Here is a 25,640-nt window from a genome sequence, read left to right on the forward strand (position 1 = left end):
CTGCATCAAAATACTTGTTTTATTTATATCATCCCAAATATATCAGTTACAAACAGCCGTGACGACAGCTAAAATGATGGCATGAGGAATTGTGGGTAATGTAGTTTGAGCCTATTAAAATAGCCGTGTATAAAAATACAGTGATGATGTGTCTATGTTCAATACAGACAAACCGTGGAAGACTAAGTGTGTGTGTGTGTGTGTGTTTAGTATATGCGACCACAGACTTGTGCATCCATTTCACTAATGAAGTCACACTGTGAAACTATTATTATGAGTGTGTGAGAAAACCAAATGCAAATCCATTTCCAGTCCAGTCTCTCGTCTACATATCTGTGTGTTGTTCAATTACCATAAGTGCATCCATATTACATTAGCTTCCAAATACTCTTGCTGTGGAGAGCAACTCGGGCAATTGTGTATGCGAAGGAGCTAGGCTTAAATAGTTAAACAGACTTTTCCTTTTTATCCAGTTCTTCAGTGCCTGGCTTCGCAAGTCCCGCATCACTCCGGTTCTACAGTTTCAAGCTGCAAGCAACCAATTAAGATTAAAATGTGTGCATTTGGGATGTAGCTGTTTCTACCCCATCTAATGTTATACTGTCAGTAATTGGATGAGAATTCACGCTCTCCGTTGAGCTTAGACTGAAGGTAGACTAAGTTTGGGAGGAAATTCAGACATCTACATTTACACTTCAGGCAGGGAGTGTTGTGATGAAATGCTTTTACTTTAGACAGGGTGTCTCTATTAAGTAAGCATTCTGTCAGTCATTGTGAAGGGTAATATTGATTGGATCCCAGTTCTGTCTGTTAACCGAATAAAGGCTATTGATTGACTGGAGTCTCTAGCTGTTGGTTCCCTCGAGAGTCCAGAAATGTCCGAAGGATTTCCGTTGTCCTCTTGTGTTTTTCTCAACTGTCTTTGGTTAGAAGGTTTAATTCCTTTACCTTCCATTGAACATAAATTACGAGACACAAAAAAAAAATCCTGTGTGGAAACAGAGGAGTAAATCCACTTTTCTCTGTAGAAACAACTGTATGGGGTGTGAGATTTATATCCAAAATTTGCAATTAGGTTATGGTTAGAAAGATCTCTATGGATATATCTCCCGTCTTCTTGACAGTAGTGCTGGTGTCCAAGTCCATAGCCTCAAAGCAAAAACTTTCAGCAACAAAAAGACATTAATGACATAGACCTGTTTCTTGGCAGCAGACAAGGGTTCTGTGGTTGGAATGCTCTGAACCTTTGCATTAATAGCGATGCTTGTGGTAAGTGTTTTTATAGAGTTCCTTGCTGTGGGCTACAGCCACCAGAAACATTTTTTGCGGAGTTTCTTGACACGGTTCTTGGTACGGGGTCGAGAGGGGACAGGTTGTTTTGGAATGGGTGCTGGGACATCATATTCCATGTCCAGTGCCTCAAGCACATTCTGAAATCGACCCTCCTGCAGCCGAAAATCGTGCTCAACACTGGAGAAAGAGAGAGAAGGAATAACAACAAAAAGTTATATCAAAATTGACCTCACTGTTTCTGCTGTAGACTTAAACTATGTACAGTGAGTCCAAGAAGTATTTGATCCCTTGCTGATTTTCTTTGTTTGCCCACTAATAAAGACACTATCCTTCTGCACTTTTAATGGTAGATATATTCTAACATGGAGAGACAGAATATCAAGACAAAAATCCAGAATATAATTTTAAAGAATATATTTTAATTAATTTGTATTTCAATGAGGAAAATAAGTATTTGATCCCTCTTGCCAAACACACTCAATACTTAGTGGCAAAGCCTTTGTTTGCAAGCACAGCGGTGAGATGTTTGTTGTAGTTAACCACAAGTTTAGCACACACACCAGGGGGAATTTTGGCCCAGTCTTATTTGCAGATCCTCTCTAAATCATGAAGGTTGGTGGGCTGTCGCTTGGCAACTCTGACCTTCAGCTCCCTCCATAGATTTTCGATCGGATTGAGGTCTGGCGACTGGCTGGGCCACTCCATGACCTTAATGTGATTTTTCTTGAGCCAATCCTTTGTTGCCTTTGCTGTATGTTTAGGGTCGTTATCATGTTGGAAGACCCAACCACGGCCCATTTTCAGATCCCTGGCAGAGGGGAGGAGGTTGTCCCTCAGGATTGTGCGGTACACCCCCAAAACATTATGCTTCCACCTCCATGCTTGACGGTGGGCACAGTGTTCTTGGGGTCATAGGCAGCATTTTTCTTCCTCCACACATGGCGGGTGGAGTTGAGGCCAAAAAGTTCAATTTTGGTCTCGTCTGACCACAAAACCTTCTCCCAATAACTTGGTTCATCTTTCAAATGATCATTGGCATACTTGAGGCGCGCCTCCACATGTGCTCTCTTCAGCAGGGGTACCTTTCGGGCACTGCAGGATGTGAATCCATTGTTGCGCAAAGTGTTGCCAATTGTTTCCTTGCAAACTGTGGTCCCAGGACGATTTCTGACCGTTCTCAGCATCATTGCCACCCCACGAGGCAAAATCTTCTTTGGAGCACCGGGCCAAGGTCTGTTGATTGACATATTATACTCTTTAAACTTTCTGATAATTGCACCAATAGTTGTTACTTTCACATCCAACACCTTACTAATCTTTTTGTAGCCCATTCCAGCTTTGTGAAGGTCAACAATTCTGACTCTGAGGTCCTGTGACAGCTCTTTGGTTTTACCCATGTTGGAGACTTGAAATCTGTGTGATCTGTCTGATTCTGTGGACAGGTGTTTTTCACACAAGTGATTAGTGAGAACAGGTGGCTTCAGGTCAGGTAACAAGTTGATTGGGAGTGTCTAACTGGTCTGTAAAAGCCAGAACTGCTAATGAATACTAAGGGATCAAATACTTATTTCACTCCATGAAATACAAATCAATTAATATATATTCCTTAGATTTATTTTCTGGATTTTCTTTTTAATATTCTGTCTCTCCATGTAAGAATACATCTACCATTAAAAGTATAGAATGATCATGTCTTTATTAGTGGGCCAACGAAGAAAATCAGCAAGGGATCAAATACTTCTTGGACTCACTGTATGTATGGAGTTAGAGTTTTTAGACACCTCAGTGTCACTGATAAACTGGGAATAGTGCAATAACAGTTTCTTGTTGGCAGCATCCTGTGACGAGGATGACCAACACAAACTGTTCTCTGACTTTACATCTGTCTCTGACTTTCCATCTACAAGGTGGAGCAGCTAGGTAGGATTGTCTAATAGAGTGGGCAGTGAGTGATCAAACACAGTGTTTAAAAACTCTAGTAACATGGCTGTGTCTGACCCACTCTTACCAGCTCAACACACTCTACTAACACACCACCACAACATCAAGGTTACTGCAGTGCTAAGAAGGACCCAACCTCCAAATAGTACCTATAGTTCTTTACTATAGGCTGCAATAAATGAGCCTTGGTAATATTAATTAGTATTTCCTTTTTGCACTGTGCTGCATATTATTAGGTGTATTACTGTCGCAATATTCAGTAAGGTATAAACAAAGCTCTGTGAATTTAACACGTATCCTGCAGCTGTACTTTAGTCTCAGACGGCATGATCAATCTATAAATAATGCCACAATCTGATCTGAGGATCTAATCTTTTTATGTCACCAAGGCTCTTAAAATATCCAGCTCAGCACTGTGTTGTGAAAGCTACTATAGTATACGTGCTAAATCCAATAAATGTTTTATCACTCTGAAGAAGAGTAGTCTAAAAAACAATACGTAATTGAAGTTTTTCATAACGGGTAGGAAGAGGAGCTGTCTTGTCATGTTATCAAAGAATGTTTGACTTTGAAGAAGAGTAGCAGAGACAAAACAAGACGAGGAGACGTACTGTATATATTTCATCTAATCTCTGAGCCCGCTTATGACAGCCAGTTTGTCAAATTAAGGCAAACAACAGGACAACATTAATCACACACACACACACACTGCATAGTTCTTGTCTGTTCCGTCTTGATTCTCATCTTCGGAGAGCCCACCCTTCTCTGTGTCTTTCCCTCCATATTTCCTTCTTTTGCTTATTTGCTCTCTCTCTCTCTCTATCTCTCTCTCTCCCTATATATATATTTTTTTTTTTCATTTTTATTTATCTCTCACTCAAAGGCTGCCTTCTGTCCACAAGAACTGACATTGAAGCAGCCCTGTTTTCCTCTGTATCGCTGGTAGTGAGCAAAGGTACATAACGACCCATTTAGTCCTGCTATGGGCTGCCATATCCGACCTACTGCCATCTGTCACGGGACCATGAACTTGTGTGCTCTGTGTGTGTGTGTACTCTCTGTACAGTTATTCTGTAAAAGTGTGTTACTGAATCCATTAAAACCTCAGCTAATTCTCAGTACAACAACATACAAGTTAGCATACCTGTAGCATATATGCTACATACCAGTGAATAATTGTTAACTTGTAAGAATGTTTTTTTATATATATATATTAAATGAACCTTAGCTATAACCTATTTTGCATTTGGATGTTATTGAATAATAAAAAAAACAAACAGTGCTGGCAAGAAAAATAAGTAATATCTATGGTTTTGCTTTTTTATTATATGGACCTAATTATTGGGACACATTTTTTTTCAATCAAAGGTGTTTAAAATAATTAATTCTCTTTTACTTTTTCCTACTACATTGCTGTGAGTATTTGATTGCATTCAGTTCAGTTCAGAGTGAAGTTAGATAATTAGCCTCATAAATAACCATAGCAATTGTAGTATAATTGATTACTGAAACTAAAAATTCAGTAGGTTTTCCAATACTTATGTTCAATTAGTGTAGTTTTATACTGTTGTTTTTTGCCATTATAATGATTTGGCAATGAGCATTTTGAGGCTGCAGGCATTTTGTTATTGGATGCTTTTTTTCCGCTGTAGCAGTGTTTTGGCATCTTGATTTTGAAATAAGTCAAATTTAGTAGAAACGAGTATAATTGACAGAATGTAGTATTCATACAAAATAAGGAATAAAAACACATTAAGTAGGAAGGAAAAGGTAGCAGTGAAGTTTATGGCTGAAAGCTTACAGTATGTGACTGTGTATCTTTCTACTTCATTAGACATATCTTGTGTCAGCATGAATTGAGCGCAAGGTAAAGTGAAAGACTAACTGAGTGGAGTGATGAAGAGCCAGAGAGAAGGCATACATTTAAGTATAGGATAGAGCAGCAAGAGACTAATAGAGATGGGGAAAGGTTTATAAAGGTAGAAAAGAATGAGCAGAGATGAAGATAAAGAAGTGAGCTGGGTAAAAAGGAAAGAAAAGGGGATTGAAAGGATGAATAAATGATGAACGATGGGAGAGGGAAGAGTGTTTTCCTCTTTTGAAACCTCTGTAAAGCAGAGCATCCCTCCAGAGAGCGGTGGGGTGGAAGAATAAACTTATCTTGGGGAAATCATAAAGCAGTAGTTAGCACAAAGCCAGGCCCAGTTCTCCGTGAGTGCATCTGGGCCTGATAAAAGCAAAGCTGGAGATAATGTTTTTAATGGAAACAGACTTTCCTGATTGTGTATTCCGGCTGAAGAAGCAATGCCCGAGATTTTAGATGATTTGTGAGGTGCAAACTAAAGTGTCTACTAATCCTACACTGTTGCTGTACTTTCTGGGTATGTGTGGAAGTGTGTGTGTGTGAGTGTGTGTGTACCTTTTGAGGAACTGTATGTGTGTAAGGGGAGGAGGGGGTGTGTGTTTTGCGCACTTGGCTCATCTCTCTATATTGTTGTGGGATTAAGCTTCAATAGAAAAAAGCAGGCCCTCTTAATTGATTCCAGAGGCTGGTTTTACCTCTGTGTGGGCGAGTGTGTGTATGTGTGTGTAACAGCCAGAAGGAAAGTAAGAGGTTTGAAGCTAGTGAATGTAGCATTGGCTACAGTGTGTGTGTAAGTGGTGTGTTTGCTTGGGTGTATTTTTGTCTGTGTGCGTGTGCATGTGTGTGTGTGTGTGTGTGTGTGTGTGGTTGGATGGATGGATGTAAAAGCCTACAGGAGGTAAGAGGTCTGAAGCTAGTGGCAAATTCATGGTTCATGGTGTGTGTGTGTCAGATTGAAGTTCAGGATAGTGGAATAATTTTGATGCTTTTCAACAGAAAGTGCAGCAGAACTGACAGCTTAGAAAAATGATGGGGGGAAGCAAGAGATGAATAAGCAAGAGATTAAAGGGAGGCAGAGAGACGAAAGTGAGAAAAGAAATGGAGTGAAAAAGAAAAAGAGGGAAAAGGAAGGAGAAAAGAGAGGAATGAGGGGAAAGTAGGTAAAAAGAAAGTAGCAGAGAAGAAGAGAGAAAGCAAGACAGTGGAAGATGGAGGAAAGAGGGGGAAAGAGAGGAAGACAGTGTGAAGTAAGAAGACAGCTTAGAAAAATGAGAGAGAGAAAGCAGTGGGAGAACCAAGATATAGACAGTAGGAGGGCGAAATGGAGATGGAAAGAAAAGATAGACGGAGAGGGAAAGCAAGATCAAGAGACTCAGTGGAGAATAATAAAAAAGGGAAAAGTAAAGAAAACCTGTATTAGACTGTATTTCAGAGAGATGAATAGTTAAAAAAGAAAAAAAGGAGAAAGCAAGAGAGAAGAGGAGGACAAAAAGTCGACGAGGGAAAGAAGGCAAAAAATGGAAGAGAGAAAGGAGAAATGAAGATCAAGAGAGGAAATAGCTACATTTTGTGAAGTCACATACAAACTATGAAGAAAACATGGAATTATTTAGTAAAAATGATTTTAAACAAACCAGAAATGAAGGTCATTCAATCTGAACAAATGCAAGAACTTTGAAAGTATCCTCAAGTGCAATCGCAAAGACCATTAAAAACGCTATGATGAAACTGTCTCTCATCAGGACCCCCAGGAAAGAAAGAGAAAGAGTTACCTCTGTTGCACAGGATAAGTTCATCAGAGTTTTAGCATCAGAAGTTATCAGCCCCACAGATAAAAGCATCTAAATGTTTTTGGTTTGTTTTTGGTTTGATTTCTTTATGTTTCTTCATAGTCTGGATGACTTCAGTATTTATTTACAATGTAGGAAAATATAGAGTTAGCCCCTTCTAATAAATGCATTCAGCTACTTTCAATTGCACCCTTTGCTAACACAGATGTGCAAATGCAGCTTGTGTAGTCCCTGCAGAGAAGTATTGCCAACAATTGGACTGTCTTGAGCAGATAAACATAACTCTGACCCTATCGGCAACATGCCTAATGCTAAGTTTGGGCAGTGGAATTGTGTTCTCTGGAATGTAAGTGCTCCATTCAATACTATACAACATTGTGTCCTCACTCACACTCCTGTTGCAGAATACAGTAAAATCCTTACAGCAATGCTCCACAATCTAGTAAAGATTAAGCCTTTCATGGTCAGCAGAGACAGTAGAGTTACTCCAATAAAAGCAGCACAACCCTTCATTTTGGAAGAAAGAATAAATAAGAAGGTTACTTTTGTCCATATGTAATGAAGATAGAGAGAAGCTGTGTGTGAGGAGTGAAGATAAATGGTTGCAGGGTAGCTAGAGGCATGACTGTAGCAGCACTGTGCATTTGAGGTGATTGAACTATTGCATATCCCACAATGCCCTGGTCCTCAGTGTGTGTGTGTTCTCTCTGTGTTAGTTGATGTGTGTCCTTGTCTCCTGTAGGGCTTTATTTCTCTTAATTGGCAGTGTGAACCCTCTGTGTCTTAATGATAAAAAGCTATGAAGCAGAACAGCCTTCAGCCCACAGCGCTACAACAAATCCAGTTATTAAACTCATATAAATAACCACCTCGAACACATCAGCCCCGCTTCTGACACTGCATCAGCGCTGACGTGCGCAGTGTGTATTTTGTGTTTGTACATCAAACAGTACCTGTAAATAATGCAGGCCGTTTTTTGACAGGTGGAGCAGTTGTTGATGTCCTGCCCAGTTCTGTAGGAGCAGCGCCTGTTTGCAAAAATAATAGAAACAATTAGGAGGTGGGAACCAAGTCTTTCCACTCAAGTCAAGTTAAAGTCAAAGTCAAATGGTTGGTCTTGTTTTATTTTGTAGAGTCAAGTAGCAATTCATCAAATTTATCACTTAAGTCGGACTGGAGACCAAGTCATGTGACTCGAGTCCACATGTCTCATAAATAGTGCTCAACATCTTCAGTTGCCAGTTGTGAAAAGATTGCAGAAGACTCACACACATGCAGAGAGAGATAGAGACCTACTCACACACACACACAGCAGAACTGTCTGTCTGGAAGAGCTGATGAGAACTGACAGCATGAGGAGAGGTGGCAAAGCAGAGCAGAAAACGAGAGGAAAAGAGGGGAAGGAAGCATACGGAAGTGAGGGAGAACCTGATGAAGAGGTCAGGCAGGAAAGCAGACAGACTGAAAGGAAGAAATGGAGAGAGGTGAGAGGGAATGTATTGGTAAAGTGAAGAGGGTGCAGCTTTGGAGGCGAGAGAGAGATGAGAGGAGAGAAACGAAGACTAAAAGATGAGAGGGAACGGGAAAGGAGAGAGAATTTCTATTGATGATTTTGATTCCTGAGGGGCTGCCTTGAGAGACCACTTTCACCACGGGAATTATGGGATGTGCAAGCTGCGGAATACTGAATCACCAACTACAGACTCTCTCTCTCTTATTCAGTTCTTTTCTCACTTCCACTGCCCTCTTATGCTTGGTTTGAATCTGATGATTTAAAAAATTTCTCTCACTTCTCTCTCTCTCTAGCCAGGTTTCCAGGTTATGTGGAATTATATATATAAAAAAAGAAAACTAATGTTTTCATTTACTACAGTTATGTGAAGAAACTAAGAAGAATTATTATACTTAGATAAAATTATTTAGAGTAGTGTAGGGTAAAATATTAAGCATAGGGTAGTATAAGGAGTATAATGCTGTGTAGTGCATATGGTCTTTTAGGTACTATAGAATTATTATGTGGTAGTATATGCAATATAGGGTAGTATAAGGGAGTATAGGGTAGTATAAAAACTATAGGGTAGTATACAGTAGTATATGGTAAAACCACCACTAGGGGTGTGCCATTGCGTATCCTACGTGATAATATCGCCAAAAAAATTGAATATCGTGAACGATATCATGCCCTGTAATATCATGCCATATCACCCACCCCTAATTACCTAATTTTCAAATCAGGGTACTACTTTTTTGCAAAAGAAAAATTCACACTGTTCTAATTTCTAATTATATATCTACTAGAGACAGATTCTATGTGTCCAGTATAATTTATTTTACTATCATTTATAATCCTGGGTATTATAATCCTAGATTCTGTTACAAATCTGACAAAATTGTTTTTTAAATATCTCAGTTAGCCATATCATATTGCATGCATTAATAAAATTGTAAATAATTTTAAGTCTAATTTAGTGTTTTGTCATATCGCCAAAAGTATCGTTATCGTGAAAATACCATGAAATATCGTGATATTATTTTAGAGCCATATCGCCCATCTCTAGCCACCACACAGGCAAAAACTATATAAGAATAACATTGTTTATTTGCAAAAAACTTTTTTCCCAATGTGGCTTTAGCAGTATTCGGAGCATGCCCCAGTGTAATTGTTTTGCAATATGTGGGTGTTTTGGAGGTTGGAGGATAGAAAACTTTTTCTCTGTGACTTGCTCTTTCGTTCTTTTGATTATATTATGTTATATTATATTATATTATATTATATTATATTGTATTATAGCCCCCCCCCCCTCTCTTTTCTCACCCCTCACTCATGGCCTTGCTCTTCTCCAGGTCCTGAATCACATTAAGTAGAACTTTGATCTTCTCTTGATTGGACAGCAGGTTATCCTCTATGTCCTGGAGTAGTCCGTGGAGTGCTGTTGGTACCCCGTTGCATTGCGGTATGTCTGGTGCCGCCATGTCCTTTATTGGGGGCTTAGTAGTATCTGTAGGACATGGCTTGGTTTCTGGTTCCTTCTGGACTTTAGGTTCTGAATAAGGAGGAGACGTTTTTGGTGTGTTTTTGATCTCTGATTTTGGAGATTTTTGAGTTTTTGGAGATTTTGGTAAAAAAACTTTGGGCGTTGCCTCCGTAGACTTGGTGTGAGAGGAGTTTTTAGGTGGGAGAGTGGGCGTGGCTTTTGATTCTACTCCAATAGAAAGTACAGGTGGAGGAGGTTTAGGGGTGACATACACGGATGAATGTGCAGACTCAGGAGCTGCAGCATTTTGCTTATTCACAGTCTCCTCTTTAGGTTGTGTCTCCTTCGCTGTGTGTTGCTTTTCATCAGTCTTTGATTCTGTGGGTGGAGTTTTCTTTGCAGGGCTTCCTGTTTGTGAGGTTTGTGTTTGTTGTGATGACTTGAGTTTACTTTGTCTTTTAGATAGTTGCGTGGTCAGCAAGTCAGTTCTACAAATTTTGTTATGTACCATTTGAGGGGCTGCAGTATTGGCTTGTGTCTGTGTTTCTTGTGTAGTTGTGTCTCTTTTTTGTGAGTGTGTGGAAATAGTGTCACTGTCTTTGTGAGTGTTCTGTGTGTGGAAGGAGCTTGTTGTGTTCGTTTCGGTAGAATGTTGCTTTTGTAATTTGGGCAAGTCCTTCTTGGGCGGTGTTGGAAGGGTCATGCTCGCTCGAATCTGATTGGCTGCTCGTTTGCGACAGGCATGCACCATGCAGGGCGGGGCTTGCGATTGTCTTCTTCCACATGTGCCACATAGCCTGGGTGATGTCACCATGCGGCAGGGTCGTGGAGGTGTGGCGTAGGAACTCACAATCCCACAGTGTGCCACAGGGCGAGCCTTTTCGCCTTTCAGAGACTGACCACGTCTGGGTTCTTGCATGTTGGTCCGGGCTTGGGCACCTGCCTCCTCCGCCTCTGCCCCTTCGCTGCAAACCCCGCCTACCAACTCTGGTGCAACTATGCTGCCATTGACATAACGAGGGTTCCTCTTAAAACTGCCTTTGCATCCTGATTTGGAGTTGGTAGGAACAGATTTGATCTGGCAGTAGATGCCCCCTTCTTGTGACATGTCATCCTGGGACATGTTGCTGATGCAATTTTGGAGCTTTCCCTTGGTGACTGGCCTCACTCTGTCCAGGGACATGGTTTCTGTGGACACAGAGACTCCATGAGTCGTGCCCATTGACTGATTCCTTCTCTTTAAAGAAGGTAGAGAGCGCAACCCCGGCGACGTCTGCACTCCCACGCTGCAAAGTGGACCCCATTTCTGCGACAGGACAGCCCGCCCCCCCGCGAGGGGCACCCCCAGCGCTGGCACCGGATTGGTCGTTTCGGCTGCCCTACGGCCCATCACCTGCTCCAGCTGGCTCAGCCCCCTGAGCGGGAGCTGGAGGGTGAGGGATGTCTCTTAGCCAACATGCTGCTTGATCCAAAGATGATTATGTTTCATAGAATGATAAATGTGTGTGTGTGTGACTGAGAGAGAGAACGAGCTAAATGGTCTCAGATGGCCTCATTAACTGAAGATCCTCTTGTGTCTCTGAACTTCTTGGCTTTGGCTCTGAAGCAAATGGTTTGGTGCAAGGTCCTTAGTGGGTTTTTCACTTTGGCTAGATATCACCATGCCATTTGATTGGTCCCCTCGGCTATCTTTGTACCTGTCAAGAAGAGGGAAAAACATGTCAATAAATGTGTTGCAGTTACAACACAGAACTGTGCGAATATTGCAGTATGATAGATGTCCAGGACAATGTGGTTGATAACCACACTGTTCCAACTCACACACTCTGCCTGATGGCTAGGCAGGCTTTAGTCAGGTGTTGACCAATTCTGACTAAACATGATGCAAACGTTACATTTCAGAGCAACATAAACAAAAAACTCTTAAGTCATTCGGTTACAATAATTGGATTTGATCAGATTGTTTTTCACCCCTCACTGTCAGTTTTTAATATTGGTAAAATGCAAGTTGTTGTTTTAACTTTATTTAGCACATTTTAAAAAGTATAGCAATAAGAATATATATATGTTTTTTTAAAAACATCATCATGAGGTTCGTTGTATATGAGAATCCATTAAATGCACAAATACCCACACATAGTGCATTCAAATGATTCTTGTCATGCTTGTTATGCCATTGCCTTTGATAAAGAACATTTGAAGAAGAATAATAGAATTCATAATAGAATGAATGAAAGCAGGTCCTTTTGAACAAAACTCCTGTGGTGATAATGTAGGTTTACCACCACATTACATCATGTGTGTTTGAGAAGGAAAGTAACAGAACTGTGATGACTTCCAAACCTTCAGGGCTCTCCTGAGTTTACGAGTTTCCATGATTCTTTCATCTGAGCCACAAAGCAGACAAATGAGAGCATTAGGAACTTCCTGCCTCAAAATGTTTAAAACCCCCAGTCAAGGCCTGCCTAAGCAGCAGGCTACAGTTCATTAAATAACTGCTCATGAAGTGCGACTGGCCCTAATATGGGATTTCTTTAAGCCTGTTTTAGAGCCAAGCTGACACTTGTGCTGCGCCTGCTGGAAGCTTATTACGGGGACATTTCTGCACTATGGCCTCCCTCTGAAAGCATACAACATCGCTTAAAGCCAATGAGAACAACTAGAACATCTGAAGGACACAACAGACTTTTTTTTAAACACAAACAAAATACTTTAGCTTTCTTTCAAACCATAGTTTTACAAAGTTTTTGAGATTTTTACGTACAAAAACATAAACAGTACAAAAACAGTACATTGAGTAAAGTAAAGGAAAATGTAATGGATAATGTTATATATAATTTTGTAATAGAAAACGCAGAGGGTCCTCCAGTGCTCTGTTTGTGGAGCTGATAATAGAGCTCGTTTTAGAGCTTATTTAATGTATTTCCTCAAGATGTTTTATGTACTTTGCGTGAACTCGAAAGCTAACAAGTGGGCATGGTAAGCGGCTTTCTGAAGCCAGGAAAGCGTGCCGCTTCTGTTTGTTCCCAAAAGGGCAAGTTAAATTGTGGGAACATAATACAAGCCTGTGCTGAATTACAATCGAGGTTAACTACATTCTCAATGACATGAGTCAGTTCTCTCTCGCTCTCTCTCTCTCTCGTTAATTTTTCTCGCTGTTTCTCTCTTTCTCTGCCTTCTCTTTCTTTCTGTTTGTCTGTGTTCACTCCCCTCCCTTTTGCTGTATAAGCCCTGTGACCTTTTCTCTTCCCCTCTCTTTTGATACTAATCCCTTTATATCTACTCTTCCTCCTCTTAATTCCAATCCCTCACTCCTTCAAATTAGAGGGTTTGCTCCTTGCTTCTCTCTTTTCTGTTGAGTGTAAGCACGCTTTTTCTATTGGAGCTGTTATCTTGTTCTGGGTTAAGCCCTGTCTTTCTAGCTTCCTTGTCTTGTCTCTAAGCTGTTGAGCTACTCTTATTCACTTCACGTGTTTCTCAGTGTGTGTGTGTATGTGTGTGTATGTGTGTTTGTGTGTGTATGTGTGTGTGTGTGTGTGTGTGTCGTTGGATCGTTAGCCTAATATGCTAATGACCCCCATTAGCCTCTGACAGAAGGACATTAATAATAAGCAATGCAGTACACACACACATGTACACAGAGTCACACTATAAATTGCATGATAAACAGGTGTGTGTACGCTAGAAACATATCGTAATCAAATGCTCACACACTTTAATACACACACTTTGCCCTTGTTCCTCATTAAGTGGTGTGTGGGTGTATGAACTTGATTAGGATGCTGAAAGGAAAGGCAGAGGAAGTGGCTGAGACGAGTGTGTGTGTATGTGTGTGTGTGTGTGTGTCTGTGTGATGGGAGTTTGAAGCTAATTTAGCAGGGGATTGGAGTGCATCACTTTTTGAGAATATCAGAAGGCAATTTCCCATCTGTTAATTTGATTGGGTTATGGCTCATATTAACAAAGAATTGCTGCAGACATCACAGTAATCACAGCGAAATCACAGTCTTTCTCATCAAATCAGTCTTTCACTGCAACAGGCTCTATCCGTGTGTGTGTGTGTGTGTGTGTGTGTGTGTGTGTGTGTGGAACAGTTTCTTCTCTGATTTTGTAGACTCAAGTGTTTCTAGTGTATTTTGTGTACCTCGTTGTATGTGTACACTAAGGTTATTTATATATTTATTGTTAAAGTATCTGTATTCATACATGATGTGGTGCATACAGACACATGTTTGTGAAGGTTAATAAGGCTGTATTTAGGCCTCATTGGCAGGAAAGTTGGTAGGGAACTATGGGATGGTTTTAGAGACTAATCAAGCTATGTTCAGGTCTGGTAAGCAAGATGGTTGGTTTGAAATGATGTATTCACTTCTGAAATTATGCACTTATGATATTCTCAGTATGCTTAAAAAGAAAATAGATTACAATACCACAAAATACTGTCATATTTCCCACCTATATATGGAACTATGGAATTATTTTAAGATAGAGTTATAGGGTTTTTCTTTAAAAGTGCAGTTTGTATAGAACTGTAAGATTATTTTGAAATAAACTAAGGCATTAATACATTAAACATTAATAGACTGTGTCAGAGGGACAGTTGGAATTGAATTATGCAAATATGTTGGAGATTTATAAGGCTGTGTTTAGGTCTGTTAGCAGGCTGTTCGGAACTGAATTATAGCATTATGTTGGAGATTTATAAGGCTGTGTTTAGGTCTGGTTAGCAGGAGAGTTGAAATTGAATTATGTCATTATGTTGGAGATTTATAAGGCTGTGTTTATATCTGGTTATCAGGACAGTTGTAATGGAACTAGATGATTAATTTGTAAATTAATTGGGATATATTAAATCTGGTTGGGAGGACAGTTGTTAGTGAACTATGAGGATATTTTGGTTTCCTACCAAAACTGTTGGTAGGAAAATATGGGATTACTTTAGAAACCATATTTGGGTTTAGATGCAGGACAGGGATCCTATAAAAAAATGTGTCTGTTGAGTTGCGATGTGGGTTTAAAAAGAACAAACCTCTTCAGTAAAAAAAACACATAAAATACTAAATTTCTAATTAATGTCTGTTCAGGGCAATTTACCTTTTCATTCTAAATAATACATTTTCATTTCCATCCATTAAAGTGCAATTGACTTTTCACATTTAGAATGACCCCTGCTTTCTCAACTCATCCTTTCTCTCTCACACAAACACACACACATACACTTCCACTCCCATGATCTCAACATTGCATTCCTGTCATGTCTTGTCCTTTAATGTTATGCCGTGCTTCAGCAGCAGTAGCAGACAGCAATATTTCAGTTTTTATCCTTCACACTCCCTCGCCTCAGCACACACACACACACACACACACACACACACCTCTCTTTCTCTTGCACACGTTCCTCTGCCTCCTTCAAAGCCTTCCTGATCTCTCTATCCACTCCAGTGGGGCATAATATGCCCCTGCCACACACACACACACACAGACACACCTTTTTCACACTCTTCCTCTCTTGACTTTGTGCTTCTCCTTCCGTCCCTCTATTCCCAGTGGACACACTGCTCATTTTAATCACCCTGTTGTGTGTTTATAAAGGATGGGTGTGTGAGAATGTGAGAGAGCGAGAGTAAAGATCAATATTTCTACATTTTGGTCAGTCAGTAATGTTTTAATGTGTATATTATGTTTTTGTGCTGGCACTTTGTGCCATCTGGGCAACAATAGCCTGACTGTAAGACATTTTATAGTAAAAGTAAAAATAATTCTTGTACATGAATGTTTGCATTACTTGCTCAGGCTCACATTGTAGTTAGAGGAAGCAACATTATAATACCAAATGTGCATTTGAACAGTATAAATGGTGATTTTTATCCCCTCAAATGCGAGTGTGACATCTGCCTGGGAGAGTCAGGCATATTTGTCCAGATGAGATAGACATGCTCAGACCACCGCTGGGTTCAGTGATGAACTGTAGGCGGTTTGGCCTGTAATTTCCTCACACAAGGGGGGACAAACCACAGAACAGAACAGGCCAATCAGAACGGAAAATAAAATCACAGAGAAGCTCCTGTACAACAGCAAATTACCCCAGGACCCCCATATAAATTCAATCTCACTCTTTCTCTCTCTATCTCTCTCTCTCGTTCTCATTCTCTCAGTGTCGCTCTCACACTCTTTACATCTGCCTCTCACTCTCTATTTTTGCCACTCTCATACTCATTCCGTCTCACACTTTTTGTCTCCTTTTTACTAACTTATTCTATCGTTCGCACTCTTTCTGTCATTGTCTCTCTCACTCACTCAATCTTTATGTTGCATCAGTTTTTTTGTCTGTATCTCACACTTCTGTCTCTTCTTCTCCCTCTGTCTCTTTCTCACTCACTTTTATTTTACTCACACTTTTTGCCTCTCATATTTATTCATTTTTCCCCTCCTCTTTCTAATTTTTCTGTTTCACTCACTTTTTTCATTTAACAATTATGTCTCTTTCACTTACTAAATCTTTCTTTCTTTCTCAAACACTTACTGTTTTTAGCTCTCGCTTACAATTACCAACTATTTCTCACTCTTTCTCTTTTAGTCCCACTCACTCCTTCTGTCTCACTCTTTCTCTCAGTCACTCATTCAGTCACCTCTGTCTCTCACCCTTTTTCACTCCTTCCATGCCTCACACAATTTCTGTGTTTCGCACTCTGACTATTTTTCTTCTACTTCTCTCTCACTCTCTTAGTTTCTGTCTGTATCTATATCTGTCTTCACCATTTCTGTCACTCACTCACTCACTCACTCACTCTCTCTTTCTGTCTCTCTCTCTGGTGGTCTTTTATTAGTATGTTGTATATGTGTATGAGAGTGTAATGCATTTGTAAGGGGTATACTATTTAAATTTTAGTGTTTAATATATTTAAGATAATTTGTGTTTGTTAGTTTATGATGCATGTGTGCACATTTGTATCTCTCAGTCAGTGTGTGGGGGAGAGAGAGAGAGAGAGAAAGAGAGAGAGAGAGTTGTTGACAGAGTGCTTCATCCACAGCTCCCTGGGTATCGATTGCTGGCTGGTGTACCTGCAGTCCAAATAGGAGACCACACACATATGCACACACACACACAAACACACCGCTCCATTATTCACTTAACCTTCCAATACACATGCAGGCCTGGATAACAAGCACTACTGTGTCTGACTTATATTCAGACAGTACACACCAAGTGAAAGCAAACAGCTTGTACATCCAATCAGCTGAGCAGGTTGACCACAGAAGGGAAGACATCCAGAGCTATCACATATAAATTGACCAGAAGGTTTGCTCAAGCTGAATGTGCACACAGGTAGAAATACCAAGGCATGCTGTCAGCAATGATTATAGACCTGAACCATATCTCAGAGATATGACATATCCTAATATCCAATCAACACTTAGGAACAATTGCAAAAAGTTGTGCGAAAAAGCTACAGTCCTGTATTTAGAGCCAATTAAGAAAAACATTGTGTCTTCAAAGTAGAGATAAAAATCAGTCAGTCAAATAGTTATTCTCTGCAAAATTATGCACCGTTCCAGCCCCATGAGTTCCACAATCATGGTCTACAGAAGTGCACTTTATGCCACCTTTCTTGTTATACATTTTTGTAGTATACCTGAGTACAGTAACAGTAAGATGCTGAGTTGCTATTTTTTTTTCAGATTTAGTCAACAGTGAGGCGAGTTGGCCAGAACAGCGCTGTGTAATGCTGTTAATATTAAAGACGAGGTTGACTGACTGAATGAAAGAGCTTTATTATAAGGGATTCTGGGAGCTGTACTCATGAATGCAAGTAAAGCCCAAATATCCAGTAGGCAAATCCCTATCTGATGTACAAGTGAGCTGTGATGAATACAAACTACAAAAAAAAAAAACTGACTAGAAAAAAGATAACTCCCTGAGGAAATTACTGAAGATACTTAACTCTGAATCAAAACTCTAATCAGCAAAATTATAGTGCCAGATAAACACAACATTAGCTTTCTCTCAGGTGAGCACCTCAAGCCTTACAACATCTATAGATCAGTGTGGAGAATCAATAGGTGGTAACTGTTTAGACAAGGTCAGATCCACAGTTCTTATTATAGCAGTTTTCTATTATAAAATTATGATTTTAATAAGTGGTGACATGAGTATGATTCAAGTATTCACTGGATCTAAATGATATACAGTGTTTTAAAACAGTATTGTCTTGTGCTTGCCTGATTTTCAGCACCAGATTCGTGTTGCTCTGAATCTAAAGGATGAAAAAATGTCTCTGCGGAGGAATGTTCATTTTTTGGCTCAACGTGTTTGAAAAAGCAGCGACATAAAGTTAGAATTTTATATGATTTTTGAGTGATAAATGTATCATTGTAAAGACATATGTGTATAAGGGATAGGCAAGTTAAATTAACAATACCACCTTAAGAACTCACATACTTTATGTAAAGGTTCCCCACACTTATATCTCTACTATAAACAGGCTTCTTTACAGAACCAAAAGTAGTTCCTTTGTGGCATCGTTGAAAAAAAACATTTGACGCTCCTTCATTTTTTAGAGCGTAGGGTGTTTTTGTCTGGCGTGGAAGACAAAGTTCTTGAGGTTTAGAGCTGCTTCACATAGCCACTCGATTTGTTAGACACCCTCCACTGAGGCCCAGACGCTGTCCATTATGCGGTGTTGTGGCGTCTGGCTCTACAGGAGTGCATTAATGGGGATTTTGGCTACAGTTTGATTTAGTTTATTGAAACTTCAGCTTGCGGGGAGCTCTCTGAAGACTGCACTCTGTTTCATTATAAGTAGCAGCCATTACAGAACACCGTCCATAAGGATAAAAGGAAAGCTACCGAGCACGCTCATTAGAGAGATCTATTTGACATTCAGCCCCCTCGTCCTCCCTCAGTCCCTTTCAGACACGGACACACAAATGAGACCTAAAGCAGATAAACAGTGAGATGTAATGACCATATTCAGCAGATATATAATGGGAACCATATTGAAGCTAATTTGAATAATTCTTTACCTGCACTCTGTACTACCTATTCACACATGCATTAATTCACCCACACCTATAAGCACAAGCACACATCTGTACTCACCTATATAAATACACTCGTATATACAGCTCTGGAAAAACATTAAGAGCCCACTTCAGTTTCTGAAACAGTTTCTCTGATTTTACCATCTATAGGTATATGTTTGAGTAAAATGAACATGTTCTATTCTATAAACTACAGACAACATTTCTCCCAAAATACAAAAAAATATTGTTATTTAGAGCATTTATTTGCAGAAAAGGTTTTCAGACCTCAAATAATGCAAAGAAAACAAGTTCATATTCATAAAGTTTTTGGAGTTCAGAAATCAATATTTGGTGTTTTTTTGGGCATATTCACCTCCACCAGTCTTACACACTGCTTTTCAAGCAGTTCAGCTTGGTTTGATGGCTTGTAATCATTCATCCTCCTTTTAATTATATTCCAGAGTTTTTCAATTTGGTAAAATCAAAAGAAACGTATTTTTAGGTGGTCTCTTATTTTTTTTTCCAGAGCCGTATGTGTGAGTACAGGTGCGTGCATTGTATTATACATGTGTGTGTGTGTGTATGTATCTATCTTTCTGTCACACAAAGGAACATATCTGTACTATTTCACACATCCACTTACGAACACACACACACACACACAAATCACATATTCACATACGTACATAAATATTCATATTTGCACACACACACACACACACACACACATGCGTACAAATACACACACACATACAAATACACACACTAAGTGACACTCTCTTTTCCTCTGTCTCTTTCTCTCTCTTTTCCTCACACATACATACATACACCTATTTCTTTCTTTCTCTCTATCTCTCTTGCTTCTCTCTCTCTCTCTCTCTCTCTCTCTCAAACACATACACACACACCAATATACACAACATATTAATGACATACTAACACACATACCTATACACACACTTAAACACAAATACACTCCCTCACCCTCCCTCAAGCACTCACATAAACAGGCATATCACATCGGAATCTAATCAGAGAAGACCCCCCAATTACTTTCACCAAAACAAACCGTCACACACATCTGCACACAGTGGAGTGACCTTGTAATGTATTGATCAGTGTGTTAGATGAAGGTCTAAATAGGTGTCAAGGTGATTCTCTTCTTTCTTTTCCTCTCTCTCTTTCACTCTCTCTCCACATTAAGGTCTGGGCGAATATCTTAGTGAAGAATAGAGGGAAAACAGAACATGGCAGGCGTCTGTAATTGGGATTAATGAAGGACTAGAGGATCCGTAGAGATGCGGCATAGGGGTGCTTTGAAACTGATCAGTTCTGCTTTCTGATGTGCTGCCATGCTGCCAAAGAAGAGAAGAAGAGCCAAAACAGGGCTGTTTATACAATGTAACGTTTGCATAATGATCATCAGTGTTTTAAACTCTATAGATTTCTCTCTGCTCTCTCTGTACGGCACACTCTCTCCCTTTGGAGCAGAGGAAACTGGACGCTGACAGGCTGCTGGTCTGAACACAGAGAGCTATTTATGCTGTTCCACTGGAGATACTGTGTTCATGTTTATATGCTGAATATGTATATACACAGGAGGTCTGTAAGTGCAGATGTGTATTTGAATAAAGAGAAAAGAGATTTGAAAACACCAACCACACACACACAGACACACACCATTTTCATTCAGTTTCAATCACTTAATCAAACAAGGCTTTTAGTCAGAGTCAGAGCAGCGGAAAGGTGTTTGTGGTTTGTGTGTGTGTGTGTGTGTGTGTGTATTGGTGGGGGGGAAGGCTTTTTTGGGTTAAGGCACAGGAGAGATAAGCAGAGGGAACATTTCAGTCATTTCTAATTCATGTTTATTTACAGATAAACATGCTTTGACATTTATTGTCACTTCCCTCCCCCTTTTTTTCTCTCATTCTCTCTTTTTTCACATGCCCACAAACACACACACACAGACTCAAAGTGAATGTGAGTTTAAGAAGTTAAAACTTGTCTAAGTGTTCTTCTTCAATGTATTCTGCTCCTTCTCCATCCCTCACACACATCTCCTCTCTCTCTCTTTCTCTCTCAATTCCTATATGTCCTGCTACCCCTCCTAACCTCGATGTTCCCTCCTCCATCATTATCTCTCTTCAGCTGCCCGCTCATCTTTATCTTTGCCCTCTCTCTTTCTCTCCATCACTGTTGGTGTCTTTCTTACCTGTCATCACCCCTTTCCTGGCACTAAGCCTTCTCTCTCTCTCTCTCTGTCTCTCTCTCTCGCTCTTTCTCTTCCTTTCACCCTTTTACCCCTGTGTCCTCTTTATCACACAATGAAATCTCTTCTTTGACTCCCTCTCTTTCACTGTCAACATTATATAGCTACCCCTCTCTCTTTCTCTCTCTCTTTCTCACTCTCTCTCTCTGTCCCTTATCCTCACTGCACCCCCCCCCACACTTTTTATGCCTTTTTTGTGTGAACTCCTGTTTGTCTGTTTGCATCACTTCTATCCCTCCTTCTTCATTTCATATAACAGCTTCCCAAATTGAACAATAAAGTATAAGAGTGTACCAGCAATGTATGTATTTATATACATTATCATGCCAGATGTCAGTGTCACGTGACTTTTGCCATGTCCTATGGAAGATAAAAACTCATTGGGCGCATGGGGGCTCCTGCATTGAATGTGAATGTAATTTCTGAGACGCTTGTCTATTTGCAAGGAAAATTATAGCCAGGTGATGCCAATCACAATCATTACCACCCACTGCATTGTCTACTGTGGGTGGTAATGTCTTCTATTGTGTATTCCCAGGACACATGCGACACTGTGGATCAAGGATGTTCAGTGACTTTATAATTTAAGAAATTGAATGTCCAATTCATCTGGCACCCACAACCAGACCTCGCTTGAACTCCTATAGATTGTTTCACCTTGCAATGAACATGCTTCGTATTGGTTCCTATGGTTCCTGTGGTTCCTATTAGGTAACATAAATTCAGCATTACTTCCAAGATAAAACCTCTCAACTTCAACATTGTAATATACATGCATTGTTTTGTTGTACAACTTCATGATCAAGTTACATGCTGATATCCTGTGACTTGACATGTCTGTATATTTCATTTTCATAGCATAGGGCAATCCTTTTTTCCCCTCATCCTTCTTGCTCACTCTGTCCCTACACCTGAGGCCTAACACACAGGGCTGCTACAGTCTACCTTTGACTGCTGATAGTGTGTGTTTGAGATGGTAATGTGGCTTAGCGCTGTGTGAGGTAGAGTGTGAAATGTGCACCTGCTGAGACAGATTTGGAAACTCAGAAACTCATGGATTTTATATATATATATATATATATATGCTGCTAGTCTCTCAATATACCACGTCCCAAAGGGGTTCTATTGGATTTAGATCCGGTTACTGGGAAGGTCACTGATAAACACTGAACTCAAAGCTAAACTTAAGCCAGTTTGAGTCGATTTTTACTTTGTGGCATGTGACATTGTGCAACCCCTTAGTAGACGGTTTCATTTTAATTAGAAAGAGCATGGCCAGCAACAATACACAGATAAACTATGGAATTTAAGTGATGATTGATTGATATCAACAAGCCAAAATATGCCAAAAAAATAAAAAAATCCCATACAGTGACCTCACCTCTACAAGCATGGATGGCTGACACAAGGCAGACCGTGTCTATGGATTCAAGGTGTTGTTTCCAAATACGGACTCCAACTTATGTGAGTCTCATAAACAAGACATTTCATTCATTGCATACTGTAAATTGTTCTTATTACAGCATCCTAAACAAACTCCCAGTTTTAGAAATCATAAACCAGTCTGCTTGACACCAGCAATCTTTCCACGAGTGTGATGCTCAATATAAAATTGAATAGTCTAAAAACTGGATCATCTTATCTTCTAACAGGGTTTGATGGTCATGAAAAACCTGGAAAAGTCATGGAATTAGAAAGTAGCAGTTTCCAGGCCTGGATAAGTTTTGGAAAATTAAATACACCCAGAAAGTTTAGGAAAAGTCATGGCAATTTGCTATACAAATCTTTGTGTTTCAGTTTATTGATGGAGAAAATCTATTTTGAGCTAACAAATACATCAGCTCAAAGTTAACTCAGTAATTTTATGCCTACACAATGGAGCTCTCAGGATGTGACACACATTTTATTATTAAAGATTGTGTCAACATTTTATCTGATTCATTTAATTAATACATTGTAAATAAAGTTGTATTGTCCATGTCTGCACTGATCTTTAAAAAAAACGTATGATCATGGAAATTTGCCTTAAAGGCATTAAAAAAATCATTCAAATGTATTGGGTAAAACCCTGATCTAGGTGCTCATACGTAACATAGTGAGTATCCTGCACAAACATTATATTAAGAAACATAATAGTCAGCTCTTAATAAATGAATTCAGGTGTTTTTTATTTATCCCATTGATACAGATGTAGAGAGAATGAGTGATTCTAATGAGCTCAATGAACACCATTGTCAGTTTTATTTATTTATTTTTTTTCCTCTCAGGGATATTGTGAGCTGTAAGTGAGATTATAAAAAAATGGAAGTAATTAAAAACCACAGCAACTCAGCCATAACAAAGCAGACAATGTAAAGTGGTCCGCACAATGTGGTGTCTCAGAGTGCTGAGGAACATAGTACATAAAAGTGGCCAGTGCATTCCAAACCTGCTGTTAGAACTGCAGAGGGGGAACCGTTTTCTTTTAAATGTGTATGGATTTGTAATGAGACAACATTAATGTTACTGTAGGTGTAATATGTTGGTGTCACAATAATTTTTACAGCAATGTGTGCTTAGTTCTGTTTACTGACATTACAGATATGAAGACAGAAAGGCGGTACACTGTCAAACTGGTTGGCTTAGCATATATTTGATTGTGAGTGCCTGTAGGTCAGACTCTGTGTGTGGGATTGAGAATGCAAGCAAGTTACATTATCATTATAGTTAAGTCATACACTGACCGGCTATGGCATACATATTACACTCGCAACATTACACACAGTTGCACAGCTTTACTTACCACTAATGAGACATTACAAAGTAATGCACTAAGCACACACAGCCACACACACACATGCACAGTTTCTGAAAATCCCTGGACAATACTGCGAAAGCCTGCAACAATGTTCAGATTTATGGCTAAAAATAAATAGTAATCAGTTTAAATCTGACCCCGTTTTTACACAGCCATTTGTAATGAAAACCATTTGCACTATCATATAACTACACGCACACACACACACACACACACACACACACTGATAAACAGATGCAGAATGCACATTTCAATATATGCTTTATGTGCACATAAGAGGACAATTTAAGATAAACGCTCATGATTAAGAGATTGAGAGAAAGAAAGCCTAGTCTCTCTCTATTACACACATACACACACACAAACACTGACACACAATGCTGAATTAAAGCTCTCTTTGACAGATGGGTGGGATTACACACCTGCTTTTATGCAACATGAGAACGCTCACACAGAAGTATTGAGCCATGTAGGAAGATTAAAGCAAAGGTTTTTAATTTTTTTTTCATTTCATTTTTGCATTATCTGAATCATAATCTCAGATATCTATTATATTATTCTCTTAGTCATTTATCACTTTATAGTAATTTTTTAATATAAATATACCATGTTTTTATACTCTTTTATATTAAGCGCAAGACATAAATATTTATTAGCCTCTGTCCTCTATTATGGTCAGTACGATTTATTATGCAACAGGAAATGTAAACAGTTAATTGAGGTTTACAGTAATCACAATAAACACAGTTACTGGAGGCAGTTAATGTCCAGTCTATATACAGCCGCCCCCCCCCCCCCCCCCACAGCATTTCCTTTTTGTTTTCACTTTCTTTCCATGCACTTTTCACCCTGTCCATTACACAAACAGTATCCCGATTGCTAAGCTTGTTATCCATACATGAATAAATAATGTGTGCCTGTGTGTGTATTTTCAATAACTTGATCATTTATTAATTTCTCTCTGAATAAAAACATTAATCAAATACTTAATTTCCCCTTCTACCCCGTTCACCCACATTCATACTCTCACACACATATACAGGATGATGTACCGACCTTCAAAAAGTGTGTCCGTCTCTTCTTTTCCCTCTTTCACTCCGTTTCTCTGTCACTTCCTCTATCTTTCATTCTCTCCAGCTCTTATATCTTTCCTTCCGCAGAATCTCCAGCATGTATCTCCGTTTTTTCACGTGTGAAATTTCTCTTCTACTCTTCTCCTTTATTCTTTCTTTTCTTTTCCACCACACACATACACACACCTCTCTCTTTCTCTATAGCTCTCCTGCGTTTGCCTGCTTCTCTCTACTAGTTAACCGAGCCTTTCGGTACCTCCCCCTCTCCCTCCCTCAGTCTCCCTGTGTGTGTGTGTGTGTGTGTGTGTGTGCGTGTGTGTGTTAATCCTGCTATGTGTCCTGGTTTTCTCTGCTTTACTCTGCTACAGTGGAGTGCAGTACAGAACTCTGACTGTGCACAGGTCCAAACTCTAAAGAGCTGGACCAGGAACACAGACACACATGCAAACCCACACACACACACACACACACACACACATCTCTATCGCAGTGATACAGTTGCTGATTTATAAGCTCAGCTGTCATTGATCATTTGCGCTGGCAAACAGGCAGATCCAGATACATTTATTCCCATGCTCTCTCTCTCTTTCTTGCTCTCTCTCACTCTCGCTATC

At 39.6% G+C, this 25,640-nt stretch overlaps 2 protein-coding genes across 2 annotated transcripts in view; one reads left to right on the forward strand and one right to left on the reverse strand.

Moving 5' to 3' along the window:
- insyn2b (inhibitory synaptic factor family member 2B) lies at positions 1-25,266 on the reverse strand. Its single transcript, XM_015600726.3, has 4 exons — positions 25,010-25,266; positions 9,704-11,560; positions 7,842-7,916; positions 1-1,470 (listed from the first exon to the last, which is right to left on the reverse strand). The coding sequence occupies exons 2-4, from the start codon at positions 11,251-11,253 to the stop codon at positions 1,302-1,304; spliced, it is 1,794 nt and encodes a 597-aa protein (XP_015456212.3). The 5' UTR covers positions 11,254-11,560; positions 25,010-25,266; the 3' UTR covers positions 1-1,301.
- The window catches only part of LOC103035845 (dedicator of cytokinesis protein 2), a 117,808-nt gene that overhangs the window by 59,414 nt on the left and 32,754 nt on the right, over positions 1-25,640 (forward strand). The window lies entirely within an intron of this gene.

This window comes from Astyanax mexicanus, chromosome 2 (genome assembly GCF_023375975.1).
Source record: "Astyanax mexicanus isolate ESR-SI-001 chromosome 2, AstMex3_surface, whole genome shotgun sequence".
NCBI classification, from domain to species: domain Eukaryota; kingdom Metazoa; phylum Chordata; class Actinopteri; order Characiformes; family Acestrorhamphidae; genus Astyanax; species Astyanax mexicanus.